The sequence below is a fragment of the Odocoileus virginianus genome, chromosome 4 (assembly GCF_023699985.2).
Source record: "Odocoileus virginianus isolate 20LAN1187 ecotype Illinois chromosome 4, Ovbor_1.2, whole genome shotgun sequence".
Taxonomy (NCBI): domain Eukaryota; kingdom Metazoa; phylum Chordata; class Mammalia; order Artiodactyla; family Cervidae; genus Odocoileus; species Odocoileus virginianus.
Genome location: NC_069677.1, coordinates 55,264,929 through 55,289,577, shown reverse-complemented (window position 1 = coordinate 55,289,577; position 24,649 = coordinate 55,264,929). Strand labels below are relative to the sequence as shown.

The 24,649-nt window shown below is 36.5% G+C and overlaps 1 protein-coding gene across 1 annotated transcript; it reads left to right on the top strand.

Annotated features, from left to right (window-relative positions):
* Positions 1 to 1,119: 1,119 nt before the first annotated feature.
* Positions 1,120 to 24,649, top strand: LOC110132912 (arylacetamide deacetylase-like 2). Its single transcript, XM_020886526.2, has 5 exons — positions 1,120 to 1,262; positions 15,105 to 15,327; positions 18,554 to 18,623; positions 20,562 to 20,733; positions 22,685 to 24,649. Exons 1-5 carry the CDS (start codon positions 1,125 to 1,127, stop codon positions 23,285 to 23,287), a joined length of 1,206 nt encoding a protein of 401 aa, XP_020742185.2. The 5' UTR covers positions 1,120 to 1,124; the 3' UTR covers positions 23,288 to 24,649.

The window sequence follows — 24,649 nt, the reverse complement described above, 5'->3', positions numbered from 1 at the left end:
TAGCCTACCATACTCCTCCGTCCATGGGATTTTCCAGGCAAGGGTACTGGAGTGGGTTGCCATCTCCTTCTCCAGGGGATCTTCCCGACCTAGGGATTGAACCCGGGTCTCCCGCATTGTAGGCAGATGCTTTACCATCTGTGCCACTAGGGGTTTACTAGAAAGTCAGAAAGGTAGTTCAAAAAAAGATCCACAAAGGAATGGATAAATGCCAGATTTTTGCTCAGTTTTCTTACCGTTTTGTCCAGTACTTAGCATATATAAGGTATGCAATAAATATTTGTTTAATGAATACATACTTTTTGCATGATCATCCAACTAAATAGATTAAGAATGTTCACTTTCAATGTAAGGAAACACTTCATAAGTGTTTCTGGCCTGGATGAGTTAATTCTGCCAATAATACTAGGTTCCACTATTGTCTAAAGCTCAGTTGACCAAAGTGGATTTTAATTTTGTAATAATGCATGACAAAGGTATTAGCCTTCAGCATGACTAAATATTACCTGACAGGCACTGGGGTTTTTTTTGTATGTGTATGTGAGTGTGTGTGTTTGTTTTTAATATTTTTTTCCCTTTACACTATTAAGTAGTTTTTTTTAGTTATCTTTTTTAATATATAGTATAAAGTATACATATCAATCCACTTCTTCCTTCCCCTCTTGGAGTGTAAATGTTTTTTCTCTATGTATGTGTCTCTATTTCTGTTTTGGAAAGAGATTCAAGCTCTTCACATTAAACTCTGCAAAATAATAATAGGAGAAACAGACTTTATGGTTTATCTTGTGCTCTGTTTAGACTGATAATAAAATTTATTGTGCTGAGTCGATGATAGTGTCACAGGATGAAAGAGCTTCTACCAATGTTCTAAATTCTTTGCTATTCTGTCTGCATGTTTCATGAGACATATTGTGAACTGTGTTTCAGATAGAGTGTGTGTGTAACTTTTGAACCAGTTACAACTGGTCATTGTTAATATTGGAACTGAATGTAAGGTCAGCATGGTTAACATAGTCAGATTACTTGAGAGACTCTGTCATGTACCTTTGTCCTACTACTTAGCATTTCAGTATATATACGGTGACATTGTATCATCACTACCCAGAGGTTGTGAAAAGAATATCATGGGGTACAAAATTTTATGCTTTGGACTGATTTGTATTCTTTTTGCTTTTTATGTCTATACACCAGTGCCAGAAAACGTTGAAGAACCCTGGAAATTAAGGATCATGGATGCTGCTACAAAAGCTACTTCACTTATGGTAACTTTTTTTCCAGGGAATTGGGACTCTTTGTTACAAGCACATGTAAAGTTTCTTATAATTAGTATTTTGAAAATGACATTTTTTTTAGGATAAATCATTCAAATATTATAAATCTGTTTAATTTGATAAATCATTATAAACTATTGAATCTGTATAAAACATAGGAGATAAAATTTTGCTGGTAAAATAAATACAAAATATACTGTGCCAAGAATAAAAGAAATAATATTATTTAAGTGGAAAATTTAAGGGATTTTAAAGCAATTTATATTTTATGTTTCTGAGAAAAACTAATCATGTATTTTCTTAAACTTACTCCTGTATACTGATTATATTTTTATATTTTGATGTACATTTCGTACTGGTATTGTTTTAGTGTCTCAGTCATTTTTGAAGTTTTTAGCTTCTATACCTATACCTTTTAAATATTGAGACTCAATTAACTTTTGTAATGTGGGTTATAGTTATTAGTATTTGCATTAGAAACTGACCTCATTAGAATACAATTCAGGGATTTCCCTGGTAGTCCAGTGGTTAAGGTTCCACACTTCCATTGCAGGGGGCCTGTGTAGAATTTCTGGTAGCAGAACTTAGATCCTGCATGCCCCACAGTGTGGCAAAAAAAAAAAAAAGAAAAAGAAAGAAAAAGAGAAAGAAATCAATGTACTTAATAATGATAATGATGTTAATATAACAAACCTACTAGAAGTTAAAATAAATAACAGTGATATTGTTTTCCATTCTTGCAAATCCCGTTTATGTCTCACTTTATGGAAGAGAGCTGGAGTCACCATCTGCTTTTGCATTTAACCTGTTGCAATATTACATGTCGTGTAGCTTCTAGAAAATTCCACTACATGCTCATGAGGAAATTGGACTTTTAAAAAAGGCGGGAAGTATCAAAGTATTATGTGAATTTCCTGAATATCTCTCAGAGACCCACAAGAATTTGAAGCCCATACTTTGAAAACCACTGCTTTTGTCTGTCTTCAATACTAAGTTGCTACATTTTAGATTTTTTTGTGACAATACTAAAATTTGAACTAAGACCTACCTCACTGAAAGTATCAAGCTACCCTATCAAAGCATGCTGCTAACTGGAGGCCTTATAAATGATGTGAACAATAGGAAATTTGAGGGACAATGCATCAACAGGCTGTAAGTGATCAGAGAAGAGAGAGCAGTGTGTGGTACCAGGAAGTGGCTGTCTGGTGTGCGACCTAGAGAAGATGACAGATCTGTCAAACTGGATCCCAAGGTATCTCCTGCCTGAAGTTAAAAGTGTGCTGAATGACCTATTGACTTCAGTGTTCCCTCTTATTGTGAATGCTTCACTTTTTCCTTCACTAGATTAGAGAGAAAAATGAGCAAGTGCCAGCTCTACAGAGAAACTGCCATGTTATTGTCTGAAGAGCTTCTATAGCTTTAAACTTCAGAGTAACTAATGCTTATTTACTGCCCTGCTTCATCAATGTTAGTACATTCTGAAACTTTGCAACTGTAGAATTCAATTTCTAGTTTATCAAATGCAAAACATAATTAAAATATTGCACATGTAAAATAGAAATGGCTTTTGCATTTGCTCGACAATACATGCAAATTATTTTAGCAATCAATCAGCTTATAATTGCTCAAGTGATAATCATTTTGTTATTGTCATAAGTAAATTCTATAATGTGCAACAATTCTTGATCAAATGATGTGGAAAAACAAGACTACTGGGTTAGACATTCATATTATTGACTGCATAAAGTAGAAGAAAGAACATGAATTTAAAATCCAGATCTTAAAAGAGTCTACTTCATTTTTCTGTGGCTCAATTTCTTCAACTGCAAAGTGAGAAATCTATAAACTAATTGCAGCATTACTATTAGAACAGGAGGGCACGTTTTCCAAGACAGCATGTAGTGATGTCTAAAATGGTAGCTGGTGTTTGTCCAGTAAGTATCTACTCCCATCATCAGAGTTATCAGAAACAAGGGGCAAAAACCCTAAAAAAGTTAATTTCTTAAATTATTTTTATTAGAGTATAGTTGCTTTACAGGATTCTGCTAGTTTCTACTGTACAGAAAGATGAATCACCCATTTACATGCATATATCCCCTCCTTTTTGGACTTCCTCCTTATTCATGTCACAACAGTGCGTGAAGTAGAGTTCACTTTAAAGTGATATATCAGCTAAATTGAAATTATCTTCACTATGATTATTTTCAACCAGCAATGAAAATATTTGAGTATTTTTCACATATATTGACAATGAAAAAAATCTAAAATTTACTGGGTCTTATGATGTACCCTGTCCTGCTCCAATTTCCTTAAAACTATGATTTAACACCTACAGTTGCACTTTGAAGAAGTCACTATAGTTATCCTCATTTTATAATGAGGAAAATGAGGCACTGGGAATAAGAAAACCAAAGACACATAGGCAATAATTTTGAGAATTAAGAATCAAACCAGACAGTCTATACTCAGACTCTACTTTTCTTCAACACTATGCCAAGTTTTAAATTTTATTTTAGCTTTGCATAAAAGTCAGCCTATTGATTGTATAGTCCTATGTAGTCTAGTGTAGGTAGAGATTCACGTAACCAGCACCAATTTCAAAACATGAAAACAACCCCCCAAATCACCTCATGCTTCCCTTTTTAGTAAACACTTCCACACCCTAAACATCTGGTAACTGCTGATCATTGTATGCTTGTACACTTTGTGTTTTTGAAATATCATAAATTGGTTCATATGTGTTTGTGTGTGTTCAGTTACTTCAATCGTTTCTGACTCTTTGAGACCCCATGGACTGTAGCCTGCTAGAGGCTTCTGTCCATGGGATTCTCCAGGCAAGAACACTGGAGTGGTTGCCATTCCCCTCTCCATGGGATCTTCTCCTCCCAGGGATCCTGCCCATGTCTCCTGTGTCTCCCACATTGCAGGTGTGTTCTTTACCGTGAGCCACCTGGGAAGCCCAGATGGGTTCATCTGCATGTGAACCATGCGTCCAGCTTAATGGATTTCATTAAACATAATACATTTGAGAGACTTCCCTGTGGTTCAGTGGTTAAAAATTCACCTGCCAATGCAGGAGACCTGGGTTTGATCCCTGGTCCAAGAAGATTCCACATGCACCGCATAGGCCATTCTCTTCTACAAGACAAGCCACTGCGGTGAGAAACCCCTACACTGCAATTATAGTAGCCCACACTCGCTGCAACTAAAGAAAGCATACACAGCAACAAAGACCCAGCACAGCCAAAAATAAAATAAATAAAAAAGAAAGATATATTCTAGAGCAATCTATGCATTGAGAGTATCACAAATTCAATCCTTTCTAAAGCTGTGTAGTATTCCATTATGTGGTTGTATCATGAAAGTGAAAGTGAAAGGCACTCAGTCGTGTATGACTCTTTGCCACCCCATGGACTATACAATCCACGGAATTCTTTAGGCCAGAATACTGGAGTGGGTAGCCTTTCCCTTCTCCAGGGTCTTCCCAACCCAGGGATTGAACCCAGGTCTCCTGCACTGTAGGCAGATTCTTTACCAGTTGAGACAAAAGGGAAGCTGGATGTATCACGGCTTATCCTAAAAAAACAGTTGAAAGATATTTGGATTGTTCCCACTTTGGAGTGGATATGAATAAAGCTGAAAAAGCACTCATATACAGGAGTTTGAATAAGCAAAAATTTTAATTTCTACCAGGTAAGTACCTAGAATTAGATGTTCTGAGTCATACTATAAATGTATATTTAACATACAGCAAACTGCCTAATAGTTTTTTAAAGAGCTAGTATAATTTGGCATTCAGACCAGCAAAATGTGAAAGATTTAGCTGTTCTGTGTCCTTTCTACACTTAATATTTTCAATTATTTTAAGAGCAATTTTAATTATTGTTTCAAAATATTCAATTTTGGTACACGTTTGCATTTCCTTTATGATTACAAGTATTGAGGATTGTTTCTTGTGTCTATATCTTATTCCATGTTTTTGTGGTGACATGCATGTTTAATTTTTCCTCCATTTTGAAAGATTGGTTCTTTGTTTTGCTATTTTTAACTATAGAGAGTTCTTCCTATTGGGGACATAAGTCATTTGTTGTTCAGTGCTAAGTTGTGTCAGACTTTTTGCAAACCCATTGACTACAGCACCCAGGCTTTCTTCACTCTCCCAGACTTTGCTCAGGTTCTCGCCCATTGAGTTAATGATGCTATCTAACCATTTCATGTTCTGTGGCCCTTTTCTTTTGCTTTCAGTCTTTCCCAGAGCCAGGGTCTTTTCTAGTGAGTTGGTTCTTTGCATCAGGTGGCCATTGTATTAGTGCTTCAGCTTCAGCATCAGTCCTTCCAATGATTATTCAGAGTTGATTTCCTATAGGATTGACTGGTTTGATCTCCTTGCAGTCCATGGAACTCTAAAGAGTCTTCTCCAGTACCACAATTTGAAGGCATCACTTCTTTGGTGCTCAGCCTTCTCTATGGTACAACTCTCACATCTATACATTACAAATGTAGAAATCATAACTTTGACTATAGCTATGTCACTTTGTTTGCAAAGAGATATCTTTGTTTTTTAATATGCTGTCTAGGTTTCTCATAGCTTTCCTTCCAAGGAGCAAGCAATTTTTATGGCTGCAGTCAACTCTGCAATGATTTTGGAGGCCAAAAAAAAAAAAAAAAAAAATCTGTCACTTCTTCTACTTTTTCCCCATCCATTTGCCATGAAGTAATGGGACATGTAGTCATGTATGGATGTGAGAGTTGGGCTGTGAAGAAAGCTGAGTGCAGAAGAACTGATGCTTTTGTACTGTGGTGTTGGAGAAGACTCCTGAGAGTCCCTTGGACTGCAAGGAGATCCAACCAGTCCATCCTAAAGGAGATCCATCCTGGGTGCTCATTGGAAGGACTGATGCTGAAGCTGAAACTCCAATACTTTGGCCATCTGATGCGAAGAGTTGACTCATTGGGAAAGACCCTGATGCTGGGAGGGATTGGGGGCAGGAGGAGAAGGGAACGACAGAGGATGAGATGGCTGGATGGCATCACTGACTCGATGGCCATGAGTTTGAGGAGACTCCTGGAGTTGGTGATGGACAGGGAGGCCTGGCGTACTGCGATTCATGGGGTCGCAAAGAGTCGGACATGACTGAGCAACTGAACTGAACTGAAATGAACTGAATATTCCATTGTATATATGTTTACTACAGCTTATCCATTCATCTGCCGATGGACATCTAGGTTGCTTCCATGTCCTAGCTATTGTGAACAGTGCTGCAATGAACATTGGATACATGTGTCTCCTTCAATTCTGGTTTCTTTGGTGTGTATGCCCAGCACTGGGATTGATGGGTCGTGTGGCAGTTCTATATCCAAGTTTTAAGGAATCTCCATTCTTCTCCATAGTGGCTATAAGTTTGCATTCCCACCAACAGTGTAAGAGGGCTCCCTTTTCTCCACACCCTCTCCAGCATTTGTTATTTAGAGACATTTTGATGGCAGTCTTTCTGACTGGCATGAGATAGTACCTCATTTATGGTTTTGATTTGTGTTTATCTGATTATGAGTGATGTTGAGTATCTTTTCATGTATTTGTTAGCCATCTGTATGTCTTCTTTGGAGACATGTCTGTTTAGTTCTTTGGCCCATTTTTTGATTGAGTTCAGTCACTCAGTCGTGTCTGACTCTTTGCAACCCCATGAACCGCAGCACACCAGGCCTCCCTGTCCATCACCAACTCCTGGAGTCCACCCAAACCCATGTCCATTGAGTTGATGATGCCATCCAACCATCTCATCATCTGCCACCCCTTCTCCTCCTGTCCTCAATCTTTCCCAGCATCAGGGTCTTTTCAAATGAGTCAGCTCTTCGCATCAGGTGGCCAAAGTACTGGAGTTTCAGCTTCAACATCAGTCCTTCCAGGGAAAACCCAGGACTGATCTCCTTTAGGATGGACTGGTTGGATCTCCTTGCAGTCCAAGGGACTCTCAAGAGTCTTATCCAATACCACAGTTCAAAAGCATCAATTCTTCTGCACTCAGCTCCCTTTATAGTCCAACACTCTCATCCATACATGACCACTGGAAAAACCACAGCCTTGACTAGATGGACCTTTGTTGGAAAAGTAATGTCTCTGCTTTTTAATATGCTGTCTATGTTGGTCATAACTCTCCTTCCAGGGAGTAAGCATATTTTAACATCATGGCTGCAATCACCATCTGCAGTGATTTTGGAGCCCCCCAAAATAAAGTCTGACAGTTTCCCCATCTATTTGCCATGAAGTGATGGGACTGGATGCCGTGATCTTAGTTTTCTGAATGTTCAGCTTTAAGCCAACTTTTTCACTCTCCTCTTTCACTTTCCTCAAGAGGCTCTTTAGTTCTTCTTCACTTTCTGCCATAAGGATGGTGTCATCTGCATATCTGAGGTTATTGATATTTTTCCTGGCAATCTTGATTCCAGCTTGTGTTTCCACCAGCCCAGCGTTTCTCATGATGTACTCTGCATATAAGTTAAATAAGTAGGTGACAATAAACAGCCTTGACATACACCTTTTCCTATTTTTTTGATTGGGTGGTTTATTTTTCTGGCATTTAGCTGCATAAGCTGCTTGTATGTTTTGGAGATTAATTCTTTGTCAGTAGCTTCATTTGCTATTATTTTTCTCCCATTCTGAAGGCTGTCTTTTTGCCTTGGTTTCTTCAATGTGAAAAGCTTTTAAGTTTAATTAGGTCCCATTTGTTTATTTTTGCTTTTATTTCCATTTCTCTGGGAGGTGGGTCATAGAGTATCTCATTGTGATTTATGTCAGAGAGTGTTCTTTCTATGTTTTCCTCTAGGAGTTGTATAGTTTCTGGTCTTACATTTAGATCTTTAATCCATTTTGAGTTTATTTTTGTGTATGGTGTTAGAAAGTGTTCTAGTTTCATTCTTTTATAGGTGGTTGGCCGGTTTTCCCAGCACCAATTGTTAAAGAGATTGTCTTTTCTCCATTGTATATTTTTGCCTGCTTTGTCAAAGATTAGCTGTCCATAGGTGTGTGGATTTATCTCTGGGCTTTTTGTTTTTTTCCATTGATCTATATTTCTGTCTTTGTTCCGGTACCATACTGTCTTGATGACTGTAGCTTGTAGTATAATCTGAAGTCAGGCAAATTGATTCCTCCAGCCCATTCTTCTTTTTCAAGATTGCTTTGGCTATTCTAGGTTTTTTGTTTCCATACAAATTGTGAAATTATTTGTTCTAGTTCTGTGAAAAATACCATTGATAGCTTGATAGGGATTGCACTGATCTTTAGATTGCTTTTCCTAGTATACTCATTTTCACTATATTGATTCTTTCAATCCACAAACATGGTATATTTATCCATCTACATGTATCATCTTTGATTCCTTCATTGGAGTTTTATAGTTTTCTATATATAGGTCTTTTGTTTCTTTAGGTAAATTTATTCCTAAGTATTTTATTCTTTTCATTGCAATGATGAATGGGATTTTCCCCTTAATTTCTCTTTCTGTTTTCTCATTGTTAGTATATAGGAATGCAAAAGATTTATGAGTATTAATTTTATATCCTGTAACTTTACTTTATTCACTGATTAGCTCTGATAATTTTCCAGTGGTATTGTCAGGGTTTTCTATGTAGAGGATCATGTTATCTGCAAACAGAGTTTTACTTCTTCTTTTCCAATCTGGATTCCTTTTATTTCTTTTTCTTCTCTGATTGTTCAATCTCTTAATATTTTTCTCTGCTCCATTTCTTATAGGCTGTTTTGTAAAACATAATTTAGCCATAAATTATATGTAGAGTAGTACAAGTAGTATATATCGCAGTGGTCTAGAAAAATGTGTTTACATCTTGTCAATTACTAGGCATCTAGCTTGGGTCAGAAACTGGAACTCTCTAGGTCTCACTATCCTCATCATTAAAGCATACTGCTTATATGATTTTTTTTAATAAGTCATAAAATTTTAACAACCTCAGAGAGCTATAATAATAAATGCTGTGTAATGTTCTTTTTCTCCACAATGTTTCACAATTCTTTTTTGTGACTATTCAGTGGAAGGTACTACAAAGATATTAGAAGCCTACCAAAAACAGTAAAGAGAATTTGATTCCAATAGCATACAATTTACAAATAGTGTTTTTTTTTCCTCCAAATCTTTATTAAAAACAGGAATGTGTTTGCAGTTCAGAAAATGGGCATAGTTTTATTAGTAAAGTCATAAGTATACACTTTATGAAATTTTATATAAATTAAATTACAATGAGTTAAATGAAAATATTTAGAATACCCAAAGAAGTTGAAAATCTTCTTAAATAATTTTTCAGATAAAATTTATAATTTATAATTAAGAAATAAGTAGACCAATATAAGATAAGCTGCAAGTAAATTGATCAGATTACTCATTTAAAAAACACTATAAAAACAAACAAACAAACAAACAAAAAAACACTACATATGTGGATTTATTTAGAAGCACCTGACAGAATGTGGTCCACTGGAGAAGGGAATGGCAAACCACTTCAATAGTCTTGCCTTGAGAACCCCATGAACAGTATAAAAAGGCAAAATGATAGGATACTGAAAGAGGAACTCCCCAGGTCGGTAGGTGCCAAATATGCTACTGGAGATCAGTGGAGAAATAACTCCAGAAAGAATGAAGGGATGGAGCCAAAGCAAAAACTATACCCAGTTGTGTATGTGACTGGTGATAGAAGCAAGGTCTGATGCTGTAAAGAGCAATATTGCATAGGAACCTGAAACGTTAAGTCCATGAATCAAGGCAAATTGGAAGTGGTCAAACAGGAGATGGCAAGAGTGAATGTCGACATTCTAGGAATCAGCGAACTAAAATGGACTGGAATGTGTGAATTTAACTCAGATGACCATTGTATCTACTACTGTGGGCAGGAATCCCTTAGAAGAAGTGGAGTAGCCATCATGGTCAACAAAAGAGTCTGAAATGCAGTACTTGGATGCAATTTCAAAAATGACAGAATGATCTCTGTTCGTTTCCAAGACAAACCATTCCATATCAAGGTAATCCAAGCCTATGCTCCAAACAGTAACGCTGAAGAAGCTGAAGTTGAACGGTTCTATGAAGAACTACAAGATCTTTTAGAACTAACACACAAAAAAGATGTCCTTTTCTTTATAGGAGACTGGAATGCAAAAATAGGAAGTCAAGAAACACCTGAAGTAACAGGGAAATTTGGCCTTAAAGTACAGAATGAAGCAGGGAAAAGACTAATAGAGTTTGCTAAGAGAACGCATTGATCATAGCAAACATCCTCTTCCAACAACACAAGAGAAGACTCTACACATGGACATCATCAGATGGTCAACACTGAAATCAGATTGATTATATTCTTTGCAGCCAAAGATGGAGAAGCTCTATACAGTCAGTAAAAACAAGATCAGGAGCTGACTGTGGCTCAGATCATGAACTCCTTATTGCCATATTCAGACTTAAACTGAAGAGAGTAAGGATAACCACTAGACCATTCAGGTATGACCTAAATCAAATCCCTTATGACTATACAGTGGAAGTGAGAAACATATTTAAGGGACTAGATCTTATAGACAGAGTGCCTGATGAACTATGGATGGAAGTTCATGACATTGTACAGGAGACAGGGATCAAGACTATCCCCATGGAAAAGAAATGCAAAAAGGCAAAATGGTTGTCTGAAGAGGCCTTACAAATAGCTGTGAAAAGAAGAGAAGTGAAAAGCAAAGGAGAAAAGGAAAGATATTCCCATTTGAATGCAGAGTTCCAAGAATAGCAAGGAGAGATAAGAAAGCCTTCCTCAGCGATCAATGCAAAGAAAGAGAGGAAAACAACAGAATGGGAAAGACTAGAGATCTCCTCAAGAAAATTAGAGATATCAAGGGAAAATTTCAGGCAAAGATGGGTTCGAAAAAGGACAGAAATGGTATGGACCTAACAGAAGCAGAAGTTGTTAAAAGAAGTGGCAAGAACACACAGAAGAACTGTACACAAAAGATCTTCATGACCCAGATAATCATAATGGTGTGATCACTCACCTAGAGCCAGACATCCTGGAATGTGAGGTCAAGTGGGCCTTAGAAAGCATCACTACGAACAAAGCTAGTGGAAGTGATGGAATTCCAGTTGAGCTGTTTCAAATCCTGAAAGATGATGCTGTGAAAGTGCTGCACTCAATATGCCAGCAAATTTGGAAAACTCAGCAGTGGCCACAGGACTGGAAAAGGTCCGTTTTCATTCCAATCCCAAAGAAAGGCCAAAAGAATGCTCAAACTACTGCACAATTGCACTCACCTCACACACTAGTAAAGTAATACTCAAAATTCTCCAAGCCAGGCTTCAGCAATATGTGAACCGTGAACTTCCAGATGTTCAAGCTGGATTTAGAAAAGGCAGAGGAACCAGAGATCAAATTGCCAATATCTGCTGGATCATCAAAAAAGCAAGAGAGTTCCAGAAAAACATCTATTTTTGCTTTATTGACTATGCCAAAGCCTTCGACTGTGTGGATCACAATAAACTGTGGAAAATCCTGAAAGAGATGGGAATACCAGACCACCTGACCTGCCTCTTGAGAAACCTGTATGCAGGTCAGGAAGCAACAGTTAGAACTGGACATGGACCAACAGACTGAATCCAAATAGGAAAAGGAGTATGTCAAGGCTGTATATTTTCACCCTTCTTATTTAATTTATATGCAGAGTACATCATGAGAAACGCTGGGCTGGATGAAGCACAAGCTGGAATCAAGATTGCCAGGAGAAATATCAATAACCTCAGATATGCAAATGACACCACCCTTATGGCAGAAAGTGAAGAGGAACTAAAAACCCTCTTGATGAAAGAGAAAGAGGAGAGTGAAGAAGTTGGCTTAAAGCTGAACATTCAGAAAACTAAGATCATGGCATCTGGTCCCATCACTTCATGGCAGATAGATGGGGAAACAGTGGAAAGAGTGTCGGACTTCATTTTTTCGGGCTCCAAAATCACTGCAGATGGTGACTGTAGCCATGAAATTAAAAGATGATTACTCCTTGGAAGGAAAGTTATGACCAACCTAGACAGCATATTAAAAAGTAGAGACATTACTTTTCCAACAAAGGTCCATCTGGTCAAGGCTATGGTTTTTCCAGTGGTCATGTATAGATGTGAGAGTTGGACTGTGAAGAAAGCTAAGCTCAGAAGGATTGATGCTTTTGAACTTTGATGTTGGAGAAGACTCTTGAGATTCCCTTGGACTGAAAGGAGATCCAACCAGTCCATCCTAAAGGAGATCCGTCCTGGCTGTTCCTTGGAAGGACTGATGCTGAAGCTTAAACTCCAGTACTTTGGCCACCTTATGCGAAGAGTTGACTCATTGGAAAAGACCCTGATGCTGGGAGGGATTGGGGGCAGGAGGAGAAGGGGATGACAGAGGATGAGATGGCTGGATGGCATCACCGACTCGATGGGCATGAGTAAACTCAGGGAGCTGGTTATGGACAGGGAGGCCTGGCATGCTGTGATTCATGGGGTCGCAAAGAGTCAGACACTACTGAGTGACTGAGCTGAGCTGAACTGAACTCAACTTATAGTATATGTGTTAGGATGTACAATGAGACCTCTACAGTATTATTATATTTATTTATTTTTTAATATAAAAAACATTTTGTATTGGGGTATAGCCAATTAACAATGCTGTGATAGTTCCAGGTGAACAATGAAGGGACTCAGTCATACACATTCATGTATCCATTCTCCCCCAAACACTGCTCCCATCCAGGCTAGCACATAATGTTGAGCAGAGTTTCATGTTCTATAAAATAGATTTTTGTCAGTTATCCATTTTAAATATAGCAGTATTGAATGACCTTCCCCAAATCCTTAACTATCCCTTCCCTTGGGCAGATGAGAGTATGTTTTCTAAGTCTGTGAATCTCTTTCTGCTCTGTAAGTACGTTCATGTGTATCATTTCTTTTTAGATTCCACATATAAGAGATGTCATATAATATTTCTCTTTCTCTCTATGACTTACTTCACTCAGTATGACACTCTCCAAGTCCATTCATGTTGCTGCAAATGGCCTTATTTCACTCTAATATTCAATTGTATACATGTACCACCTCTTTATTCCTTACCCTGTCAATGGACATCTAGGTTTTTTTCTTGTCTCGGTTATTGTATACAGTGCTGCAATTAACACTGAGGTGCATGTATCTTTTCAGGCCTTTTCTTTCCTGGATATATGCCCAGGAGTGGGATTGAAGGGTCACATGGTAGCTCTACTTTTAGTTTTTTTAAGGAACTTCCATATTGTTCCAATAGTGGCTCTACCAATTTACGTTCCCACCAACAGTGCAGGAGGGTACCCTTCTCTTCACATCCTCTCCAGCATTTGTTGTTTGTGGATTTTTTGATGAGAGTCATTTTGACTGATGTGGGGTGATATTTCATTGTAGTTTTGACTTGCATTTCTCTAATAGCTAGTGCTGTTGAACATCTTTTCATATGCCTGTTGGCTGTCTGTGTGTCCTCTTTAGAGAAATGTCTAGTCAAGTCTTCTGTCCATTTTTTGAGTGGGTTTTTTTGATGCTATTAAGTGTCATAAGCTGTTTGTAAATTCTGGAGACTAACCCCTTATCAGTCACATCATTTGCAAATATTTCCTCCCAATCTGTGGGTTGTCTTTCTGTTTATTGTTTCCTTTGCTGTGCAAAAGCTTTTGAGTAGGTACCATTTGTTTATTTTTGCTTTTATTTTTATTATTCTTGGAGATGGATTGAAAAAGATGTTGCTGTGATTTATGTCAGAGAGTGTTCTGCCTATGTTTTCCTCTAAGAGTTTTATAGTGTCTGGTCTAATATTTAGGTCTTTAATCCATTTTGAGCTTGTTTTTTGGGCAGAGAGTTAGTGTGTTAGTCGCTCAGTCGAGTCCGACTCTTTGCAACCCCATGGACTGTGGCCTGCCAGGCTCCTCCTCGGTCCATGGGATTCTCCAGTCAAGAATACTGGAGTAGATTGCCATTCCCTTCTCCAGCATGAAGTTAAAGAATGATATAATTTCATTTCTTTGCATGTGGCTGTCTAGTTTTCCCAGCACCATTTGTTGAGAGACTGTCTTTCCTACATTATGTAGTCTTGCCTCCTTTGTCATAGATTAATTGACTATATGTGCATGAGTTTATTTCTGGGTTTTCTATCCTGTCCCATTGACCTATATTTCTATTTTTTGTGCCAATACCATACTGTTTGATGACTGTTGCTCTGTAGTATTAGTTAGGGAGCCTGATTCCTCCAGCTGTTTTTCTTTTTAATAATTGCTTTGGCTATTCAGGGTCTTTTGTGTCTCCTTACACAATTCTGAGATTTTCTTTGTTCTAGTTCTCTGAAAAATGCCAATGTTAATTTGATAGGGATTGCATTGAATCTGTAGTTTGTCTTGGGTAGTATAGTCATTTGGCCAATATTGATTCTTTCAGTCCATAAACATGGTACATCTTTCCATCTGTTTGTGTCTTCTTTGATTTCTTTCATCAGCATCTTATACCAGAGTACAGGTCTTTTGTCTCTTAGGTAGGCTTATACTTAGGTATTTTATCCTTTTTGATGCAACAGTAAATGGAATGGCTTCTTAAATTTTTCTTTCTGATCTTTTGTTGTTAGTGTATAGAAATGAAACAGATTTCTGGGTATTAATTTTGCAACCTGCAACTTTACCAAATTCATTGATGAATTCTAGTAGTTTCATGGTATTAATCATTTTTTATTCTTCCTCTTTGATTATATATTTATATGTATTGATATTACTAAAAACTGAAATATTTAAAGTTCTACTTTTTTTGTTTGTTTTGACAGTCTACGATATTGGAAAAAATAGGCCTTAAACGATTTGATGAATTGTTTTCCATACTGATAACACTGGACTATACACAACCCATTTCAGATGAAAATGTTACAGTGATGGATACAACCTTTAATGACATTCCAGTACGTCTGTACTTGCCAAAGAAGAAGAGAGAAAGCCAGAGACCCGCTGTGATTTTTATTCACGGTGGTGCCTTTGTCTTAGGGAGTTACAGTAAGTACATATGAGCAAATGTGTGTGAGTATATGTGTTTGTATGTGTTGCACATTATAAGTATTTATATTAAAATAATTTTTGTATATTATATTTGGCAGAACTTTTGTTGATATAATTTATGTTTTAAGTAAGTGCACTTAGCAGAGAGATAAACTATATCAGTCAAGGTTCATATATATGTCTTCATATACTTTTTTTGTAAATAAATCATAAAAATATCAGGTGAGATTTTTGCTTTAAAAAAGTTATTATCAAATAAAGTTACACTGACAATGTATAATGGGAGATTCAAGTAGTAAACTTAAAGCTTACGTTTGAAATTATTTAATGACCTGGTTTTAGGTTCAGAAAAACAGAAATGAATAAGATGATTTAAATGTTGGTTCAGAAGTGATAATATCTGCAACTTTCAAGTAGCAAATGCATGCTCATATTGTAGAAGTGATGCATCAATACTTATCACATTGAGGCTTAGAATCCAATGCATATTTTTGAGCTTGAAAAATAAAATACACCTGAGTAATCAAGTACCTCTCCTCAAGTATATTTCTGTCTAATGTTTGGAGATGATTCCAAGAGGTATGATGGAATAGCTAAAACAGTTATACACTCATGCACATTCCCAAACAGACACAAACTCAAACATGCTCAAACATACACACACACTCACATACACACATATATACACAGTTGCTTTTAGACTAACTATTGATATTATTGATTTACCATACAGCACAGAATATGATTGATATTGTATTGAAGGAACTCCAAAATGTAAGAAACAAATGAAAAGACACCTTTCATCAAAGAGATACAGCCTGAGTGATTATATCCAGAATTTTGATTTTGTGATCTGTTAACATTTCAAAATAACCACAAATGCTACAGTAGTTTGGTGAGTGGTCCACTCTTATTTGATAGATACTCACAATATTAGGATAGGTATTATTATCATGCTTTTAGAGGTAAGGTAGCTACAGAATGGTTCAGTAACTTGTTCCAAGTCCTATTAGCAAGTGGAGGGACCAAAACCAAACCAAGGCCTGTCAGCAGGATCAACAGGCTTAACCCTTACACCACTGGTGAGCAGTCTCATCCTATGAACCCTCAAGGTGGTTTTAAGATGTTGTCTCTTGTGTGTATTTATTTCCTATTCTTCATATCAATGCCATTTTCAAAACCTCATGCTCTTTCAAGTCTCTCAGCTTATCCTCCCTCATCTATCAAGGATGTCTGTGCAAATTCAGCAACCATCCACTCTTTACTCCTTGCCAACCATATATGTCCTCAAAAATTATAGACTGTATTAATTCTTAACTTTACTTCTTTCTACTTATATCGTAGAAAAATGCACTTTTATCTTTGCCAAGATTTAATCTCTTTTTTGTCTGTGGTCATATTTCCTACTATTGTTAGGATTTTAATCAATATTTTTCTTCTATCTATAAATGTGTCCTCTCTATTGGCACCCAAACATGTTATAACATCTTCTACCTTGATCTTCCTTGTTTCCAAATATCTCTCTCTAGATAGTCACTTATCACTCTCTTATCTTTCTCAGGCTCATTTTTATACACTGTGGAATCCAATTTCTCCTTTAAGAATTCTTAAATTGTGTAATTTGACAATGATCCCTCCTCTTTGCTTCACTGAAATCCTCTGCTCCTTTGGTTTCTATGAAACAAATTTCTTTTGATTTTTGCCTCTCCCCCTTAACTTCACATGTTTCTCTTTCTTTAAAATAAAGCAAATATAAAACAAATGCACAAAATGGGCCTGTTTTTAGATTTTTTTTTTCATTTATTTTTATCAGTTGGAGGCTAATTACTTTACAATATTGTAGTGGCTTTTGTCATACATTGACATGAATCAGCCATGGATTTACATGTATTCCCCATCCTGATCCCCCCTCCCACCTCCCTCTCCACCCGATTCCCCTGGGTCTTCCCACTGCACCAGGCCCGAGCACTTGTCTCGTGCATCCAACCTGGGCTGGTGATCTGTTTCATCCTAGAGAGTATACACGTTTTGATGCTGTTCCCTAGAAACATCCCACCCTCGCCTTCTCCCACAGAGTCCAAAAGTCTGTTCTGTATATGTCTGTCTTTTTCTGTTTTGCATATAGGGTTATCGTTACCATCTTTCTAAATTTCATATATATGCGTTAGTCTGTTTTTAGATTTTTAAAAGTGTTCGTGTTCTCCAGTAGCCCTTTCGTTAGTTTTCGACTCTTCATGCTCTTGTATTTAGACCTTCCCACTTTTCAGCACCACCCCTCACACCTGTGCTGTTGAATTCCATTTCCACTTTTCAGCACTACCCCTCACACTGATGCTGTTGAATTCCAAAGCTGTACCTCCAGCTGTAACCACGGCCCTAAGTGTAAGATCAATATGCATAGAACTTCAGAGCTTGCCAGCATATTTGGAGGAACCACAGATAATTTAAGGTTAACATGATTAAACAACCTGAATCATATCTACTCCCCACCCCAATAGTCTAGGAAAAAAATAAACCCAAATAAACAACAAAAGTAAAAACAACTTCAAGAAAACAAGCAGAGGAACTGCTCCTCAGCTGTTGTTCTATGAATGTGAGAACTGCGATCGATTACTTATTGTACCTTAGCATCTATGTTTAATAACCAACTCTGCCCACCTGTCTTCCTAAATAGCTTTTTCTCTCTCTCCACACTTAAAAAAACTATTATTTTTATTTCCTTCTGTTGCTTCTCCTTTTTTTTTTTTTCTCACCACTATTTCCTTGTTTATGTCACCCCTTTTCTAATTTGCTTCTGTTATATGCAAATCTGGTCATAAACTTTATAACTAAATTCTTTGGTAATATCTATCACCTTGTTGACAAAGAAATCTTTAGTGTAGCATCCAAGTACTGGGACCGGTATTCCTATTTTCCAATGTGGTTTCACTTTATATCCTACTTCTCTCTCAATATTTGTTTCAATTGTAATTAACAGTTAATTCCCTGAGCTCTGTATGTATTCTCATGATTCTTTGGATGTATTTCCTTCTGCAGTGACCTTCCCCATTTGATGGCAGCCATCAAATCTTTCATCTCTGGATCCTAACATGTGGCAGCAGGAAACGTGGAAGTGTGAGGATTCCACCAATTAATCATATTTCTGTCAGGTTTCACAGTGTTGTCGGTTTTCAATTGCCATTTATTTACAGGGTAGACATTCATGTTAATTTCTTCATTTCAGAGCAAACACCTCTGGACCTCCTGAATAGATGGACGGCAAACCAAGTTGATGCTGTTGTTGTTTCAGTGGAGTAAGACCATGATTTTTTTAATATTATGATTCTTGCCCTTGTGACATAGTTTTGGTTTCCAAAGAAGGCACCCAAGCCTCCCAGAGGACTTGGAACCTAGGGATCTTATATTTATGTTAGTAGCTTTTGCTAATGTTACATTATATCTTACTCAAAGGTACCTAGTTTCTCTTCAGTCTCTATCATTGCACAGACTTCTGAGAGGCACCACAGGCTGAACGTCTTTGGCAACACAGCTGTGGTACTTCTAGAAATGTCTAGGTGCTTAGCTACCCATTATACAATTGGGATGTTGAGTTTAGTGGGGTATTTTATTTTTGAGTTGGTGATAAAAGATTAATTTTATAGATTTTTTTTTTCCACTGAAGTGCCATTGCTTTACCATATTGTGTTAGTTTCAAGTATACAGCAAAGTGATATAATTACACTCATATATGTTCTTTTTTAGATTCATTTTCATTATAATTTATTACAAGATATTGGCTACATAAATACTCTTAATTGGAGAAACATCAGCTGCAAATGTTGGGACCATCTAAAAATTTAAAATCATTCTCAAAATGAGAGAACTTAAGTGCTAATGATTTTTGCCCAAATTTCCAACAATATACAAGAAAAACTAGCATATGTCCAGTACTATGTGATCTATTCAGGGGTTCTCTGTACTTCATTTTCATAATGAAGTTTTTTTTTCCCATTTTCCAATCAGTTAAGTAGACTTAAGTTAAGCGAACAGAGAACACAGTAGTATTTTTGTTAATTGAGAACTTAAGGGTATTAAATAGAACATAGAAGTGCAACCACTGCTGTCCTACTCACTAATCCTGCCTTAGGGCAACCAGAAGAGTCAGATGTTTTCAGAGGTACTTCTCGTTTATAGTAATTAGGATGCTCTCCCTTTCTCTCTGTAATTGAACCTAATATACCACTTTCTTATTTTAAGATGATTTTAAAATCGTTATATGTATTGTACTGAGTTTAAGAATTCAATCAGTTACTTCTGATATTTGTTCTTTTCTTGTACCCTGAAGACCATTTAAAGTAACAATACATTTTTGATATGTTATTTTCCTTAATTTATATTACATTTCAGATATTTTAGATATAGTTACAATATGACAAGATTACAAGGGTCATCAGGTCAGCATTTAATGGTTGATACTGACATTATTAATTCACCAATTCTTTTGCAAAGTAAGGTTACTAGTACAGGTAGAAATAATACAACCCAATAGAGTTTACCTCATTATTAGAAGAAAAAATTTAAAAAAATATATATACACACATATATATAGTGGATACATTAACAGATGCTCTAATAATTTGTCTTAGAATGACAATTACAGCCGTCATGCAAGATCACTTACTATACTTAAATATTTATTTTGAATTGTGTTTTCAGGTCATATGTAAGCTCATACTCATGTATTCAGCTTATGATACAAATTCTGATAACAGAACACGCTATTTTATAGAAGTTTTATCTAGATAAATTTCTAACATAAGACCTCTACAAACCATTCATTCTCAGATCTGCTGCTTTGAAAATCTAGTGCGCACTCTTAATATGGTTGTGAAAATATTTGCTACCAACTGCATTTGAGAATCTAATAAATGCTACAGAGAGATCATCTCCCCTATTGATTGCACATTTGCTGAAAAAATTCTATACAATTTTATGAGGATAAAGATAGAATCCTGATCTCTTTCATCTCCCATAGAACCAATATTTCAAAAACATTATACAAGAATCTACATTTTACTTTAAAAACAGAAGTTAGGAGGAAGTCCAGGTATGACTGGTGACAATAAAAGATTGAAAGTTGGGCCAATTTTGTTCTCTGGACCTGCTGATTAAATCGAGAGATACATGAATATACGCAACTGAAGTTTAATCCTAAATGCTTTATCTCTTTCTTTTTTTTTTTTTTACTGAAGCCCTAGACTAGCTCCTCAGTATCCATTTCCTGTTACTCATGAGGATGTTGCTTCTGTGGCCAAATTCTTTCTACAGGATAAAATCCTTGCAAAATATGGAGTTGACCCCAGTCGAGTTTGTATTTCAGGGGATAGTTCTGGGGGTACTCTTGCAGCAGGAGTGACTCAACTGGTAAGCTGTATGTATTATATGTTACATATATATTTATAACACATACACACATGCTGTAACTCTAACACAAAATAATCATTCTCTTTGTTAGGATGTTTTTAATGGTTTTATATTTTAAGCTGTTAAGTGGAAAAAAAAAAAAAAACAGAAAAACCCTCCTGTCCTTTTACATAATTTTACCATTAGACAATGTGGCTTTAGCAGCATTGAGGAAAAGTGACACGTAGTACTAAATAAGGCTTTCAATTAGTTAACAATTTTGAAGGAAACAGAACAATGACTAGGAAGCACTGTTTAATATGACAAGGGATTTTTTGTTCTCCTTAGCTATTGTAGTTCATGTATTTCAGTGGAATGTTAGCAGATAACATTTGGGCCACATGGCATGCTTGCAAGGAAGAATCACTACTGTAATAAAAAAGAAAATGGTCTATGTTAAAACCATTGCTGTGTGCAGTTAAATAATGGTTGTTCCAAATAACTAATATGGTTGAAAAATGAATTCAGTATGATAGATAATTTTTACCACCAAAACTAAATTTTATGGAGCAAAACTAACATAAGAAGAAGGATACCTACCAGTAAAACCAGCAGGCTCTTCTACCTCCTCTTGCATGACTTTGCTACTAGCCTGAGAAAGTATTGGTTGAGTTTCTCCCATTTTTGACCTCTCATTCTGTCTCATTCTTGGTTTTGAGGTTGCTGTTGTTTACTCCACTCTGCTTATGACATGAGCCAGTTGATTTAGAAAATAATCTGTAGGAGGACACTGGGAAGGGGTCAAGGGCATAAGAGAGATTGTAGACAAATTTGTTTTTCTTCATCATCTTTTTGAAACTGTGCTCCCACTATACCTTGAGTGTGTAGTTTGCAGTTGGTTGGATATCATGTCTCCTTGTGAGGTTCTACTGGGATTAATTTCAATTAATTCTCATTTTGTATGTCAGCTACTTCTAGGAGGGGTTAACATTAATAAACACCCTCCAGAGACTGAGCCTTTCATGTGTAGTGGCAACTGGTATATTCATTTCTACAGATGTCACCGTTGAGGCTGTTGGTCTGGGGTTAGGCTCCTCAGATTACTTTTACGTGTTCTTCTTTAGAGTGTAGGAGTAAAATCAAAGGAAAGGAAAATATATGGTGGCTCATCTCACCCCATAGTTGAGATATTAGCATGCTTCTTATTTCTGTAAGAAAGAAAAACTTCAAATACAATGCTCCATGTCTTTTTTTGCCCTTAAAATTTTCATTAATTACTATGCTTATTTCCCACCACACTACACTTGTGTCTTTTGGTTTTCTCCAAAAGACAAGTTGCTTATTGTCGTGTGTGTGCTCAGTCACTTCAGTCATATCTGATTCTTTGCGGCCCCATGGACTCTAACACACTAGGTCCCGCTGTCCATGGAAGTTTCCAGGCAAGAATGCTGGGGTGGGTTGCCATTTCCTCCTCCAGGGGATCTTCCCGACCCAGGGATCGAACCCATGTCTCTTGTGTCTCTTGCACTGCAGGCAGATTCTTTACCACTAGTGCCACTATACTGTTTTCTCCAAAAGACAAGTTGTATGTTAGGAATATTTTTTTTAACTTGACTGAACTCCATTTGAATTTAGTTAATATGTGAGTTTGAGTAATGGTATTCTATTATTACATTCATTATTTCTTCTCAGGTTACTGTAGGTCAGATTTTTCAGTATAGACTGCTTGTTCACAGGAATTACATAATTATTTTTTTTTATTTGGTTTTTATTTTATGTGAGTAAACCTGTGTGTGAATCATTATTGATGAAAGTGGGATGACACTTTTTAAAGCACTCAATATGTAACTATGAGGTACTATATCATTCTTGTAATTATCTACATAAGAGCTGATGTGACTGGAGGAAAGCCTCCTACTCCTATAGCTTGGAAGGCTTGGACTCATTCACATTTTACTGCGTCTTTTTTCAGATACAGAATGATCGAGAATTCAAAAATAAACTGAAAGCACAAGCTTTAATCTACCCTGGCTTACAGCTAATTGATTTGTCCTTGCCATCTCACCAAGAATTTGAGCATGGTCCACTTCTGTCAAAGAAACTGGCGATCAGACTTGCAAGCCTATATTTGACTCAGGATAAAGCACTCCCCCAGGCAATGATGAAAAATCAACACATGCCTCATGGATCAATGCATCTGTTCAAGTTGGTTAACTGGAGCACCTTCCTTCCTGAGAAGTACAAGAAAAACCATGTATATACTGAACCAATTCTTGGAAGACTTAACCCTTCGTATTCAATCCTTTTGGATAGCAGGTTATCACCCTTGGCCGTCAATGATTCCCGGCTGCAAAATCTACCCTTAACTTACATCCTCACCTGTCAATATGATATTCTAAGAGATGATGGACTTATGTATGTCTCACGACTTCGAAAGGTTGGAGTTAAAGTTTCTCATGACCATATGGAAGATGGAGTCCATGGAGCTTTATCTTTTATGACCTGGCCAATGTACTTACAGCTAGGCATTAGAATAAAAGATAAGTATATTAATTGGCTAGAAGAAAATCTGTAAGTAGTACATATAACTAAGTAGCTAATCAGTGTTATAGTCCAAAGGCTATGTTTTGAGATTTGTGAATTTAAGTGACAATATGATGTTAGTTTTGATCAATCAAGGTTTAAATCAAAGCAAAATTACTTTGAAAAAACTTAATTTCCCTAATCTTAGATCTTGCTAAAAAGAAGACTGTACCATATTTATCCCGATAAATGTCATTTATTCAGAGTGATACATGTTAAATATTCACAAATTTCCTAGTAAAGTATAAAAATAAGTATGATTATAGGCAACATACACATGATAGTTTCCTGGTAGTGACATGAATGGTAATGGTGAGTGAGAAGTAATTTTAAGAAAGGAAAATTGCAATGGCTTTTAGATGGGGTTGGGAAGCAATACCTTTCAAGCCTTTTTATCATTTAGTGGCCATACATTAGTTTTATCCTCTCTGTATAAATCATTAGTTTTCTTTCACTCACACAAAATCTGCTTTCAGACATATTTCTAACCTTCTTTGCTGATAGAGGGAAAAGGCCAACATCTGAACCGTAAATCCTTTCAAAAGCCTAAATTTTTAGCCCATACTCAAATGTTTAGAAACATCAACCCAGAAGATAGATGAGTTACTCCACTGATTTCTATGTGCTGATTATCCAAGATGTTCCCTCACCAACTGTACATTGCAGTTAAGTATTGAGTATTCTATTATTTTGAACTTCTGGAGTGATACATTTATCTTCACAGGGAGCTATATAACTAGAAAGATATTTAAGCTGATGCTTTCTGGACCTATGGACTCTCCTGTGATGATGGGGCCCACACTCATGTTAGTCTAGCTGCACCTCATGAATAAAATTCATTCCCATTAGGACATGTCATAAACAGTGTCTCTTTTTCTGAAGTCCCTATGATGCTACTCTTTGCATGCTGTTGTTCTGTGTCTTTTTTTTAAGCTGAGTAAATTTGGTGCTGTATAAGTGTAATTGTATTTGCTCATTTGTTTGATAATCTAATCCCCAAACACATTGCTTGAGTCTGCAGCTTCATTATTTGCTTTTTGGTCATCTCAGCACCTAATCTGAACTATTATATCAGGACCCACAAATATAGACTATTCTGTTTCTCAATGGTATTTGTTGTCTCATCCCATGTATGAAATAACATCTTATTCAACAATCATCTAGTTGTGTTTTTTATAAAAGAGAGACACTGTTCAAAGATATTGTCTTAAATTAGATGAAAAAAATTTGCTTGCCTGAATTAATCATTGGAATCATGTGAATCTTTGTGGTTCAAGATTTATTCTGTAAACATCATTAATTAAATTAATGATAAAACTTAACATAAAGCTTATAGCTTATATGTTAAAGCTTA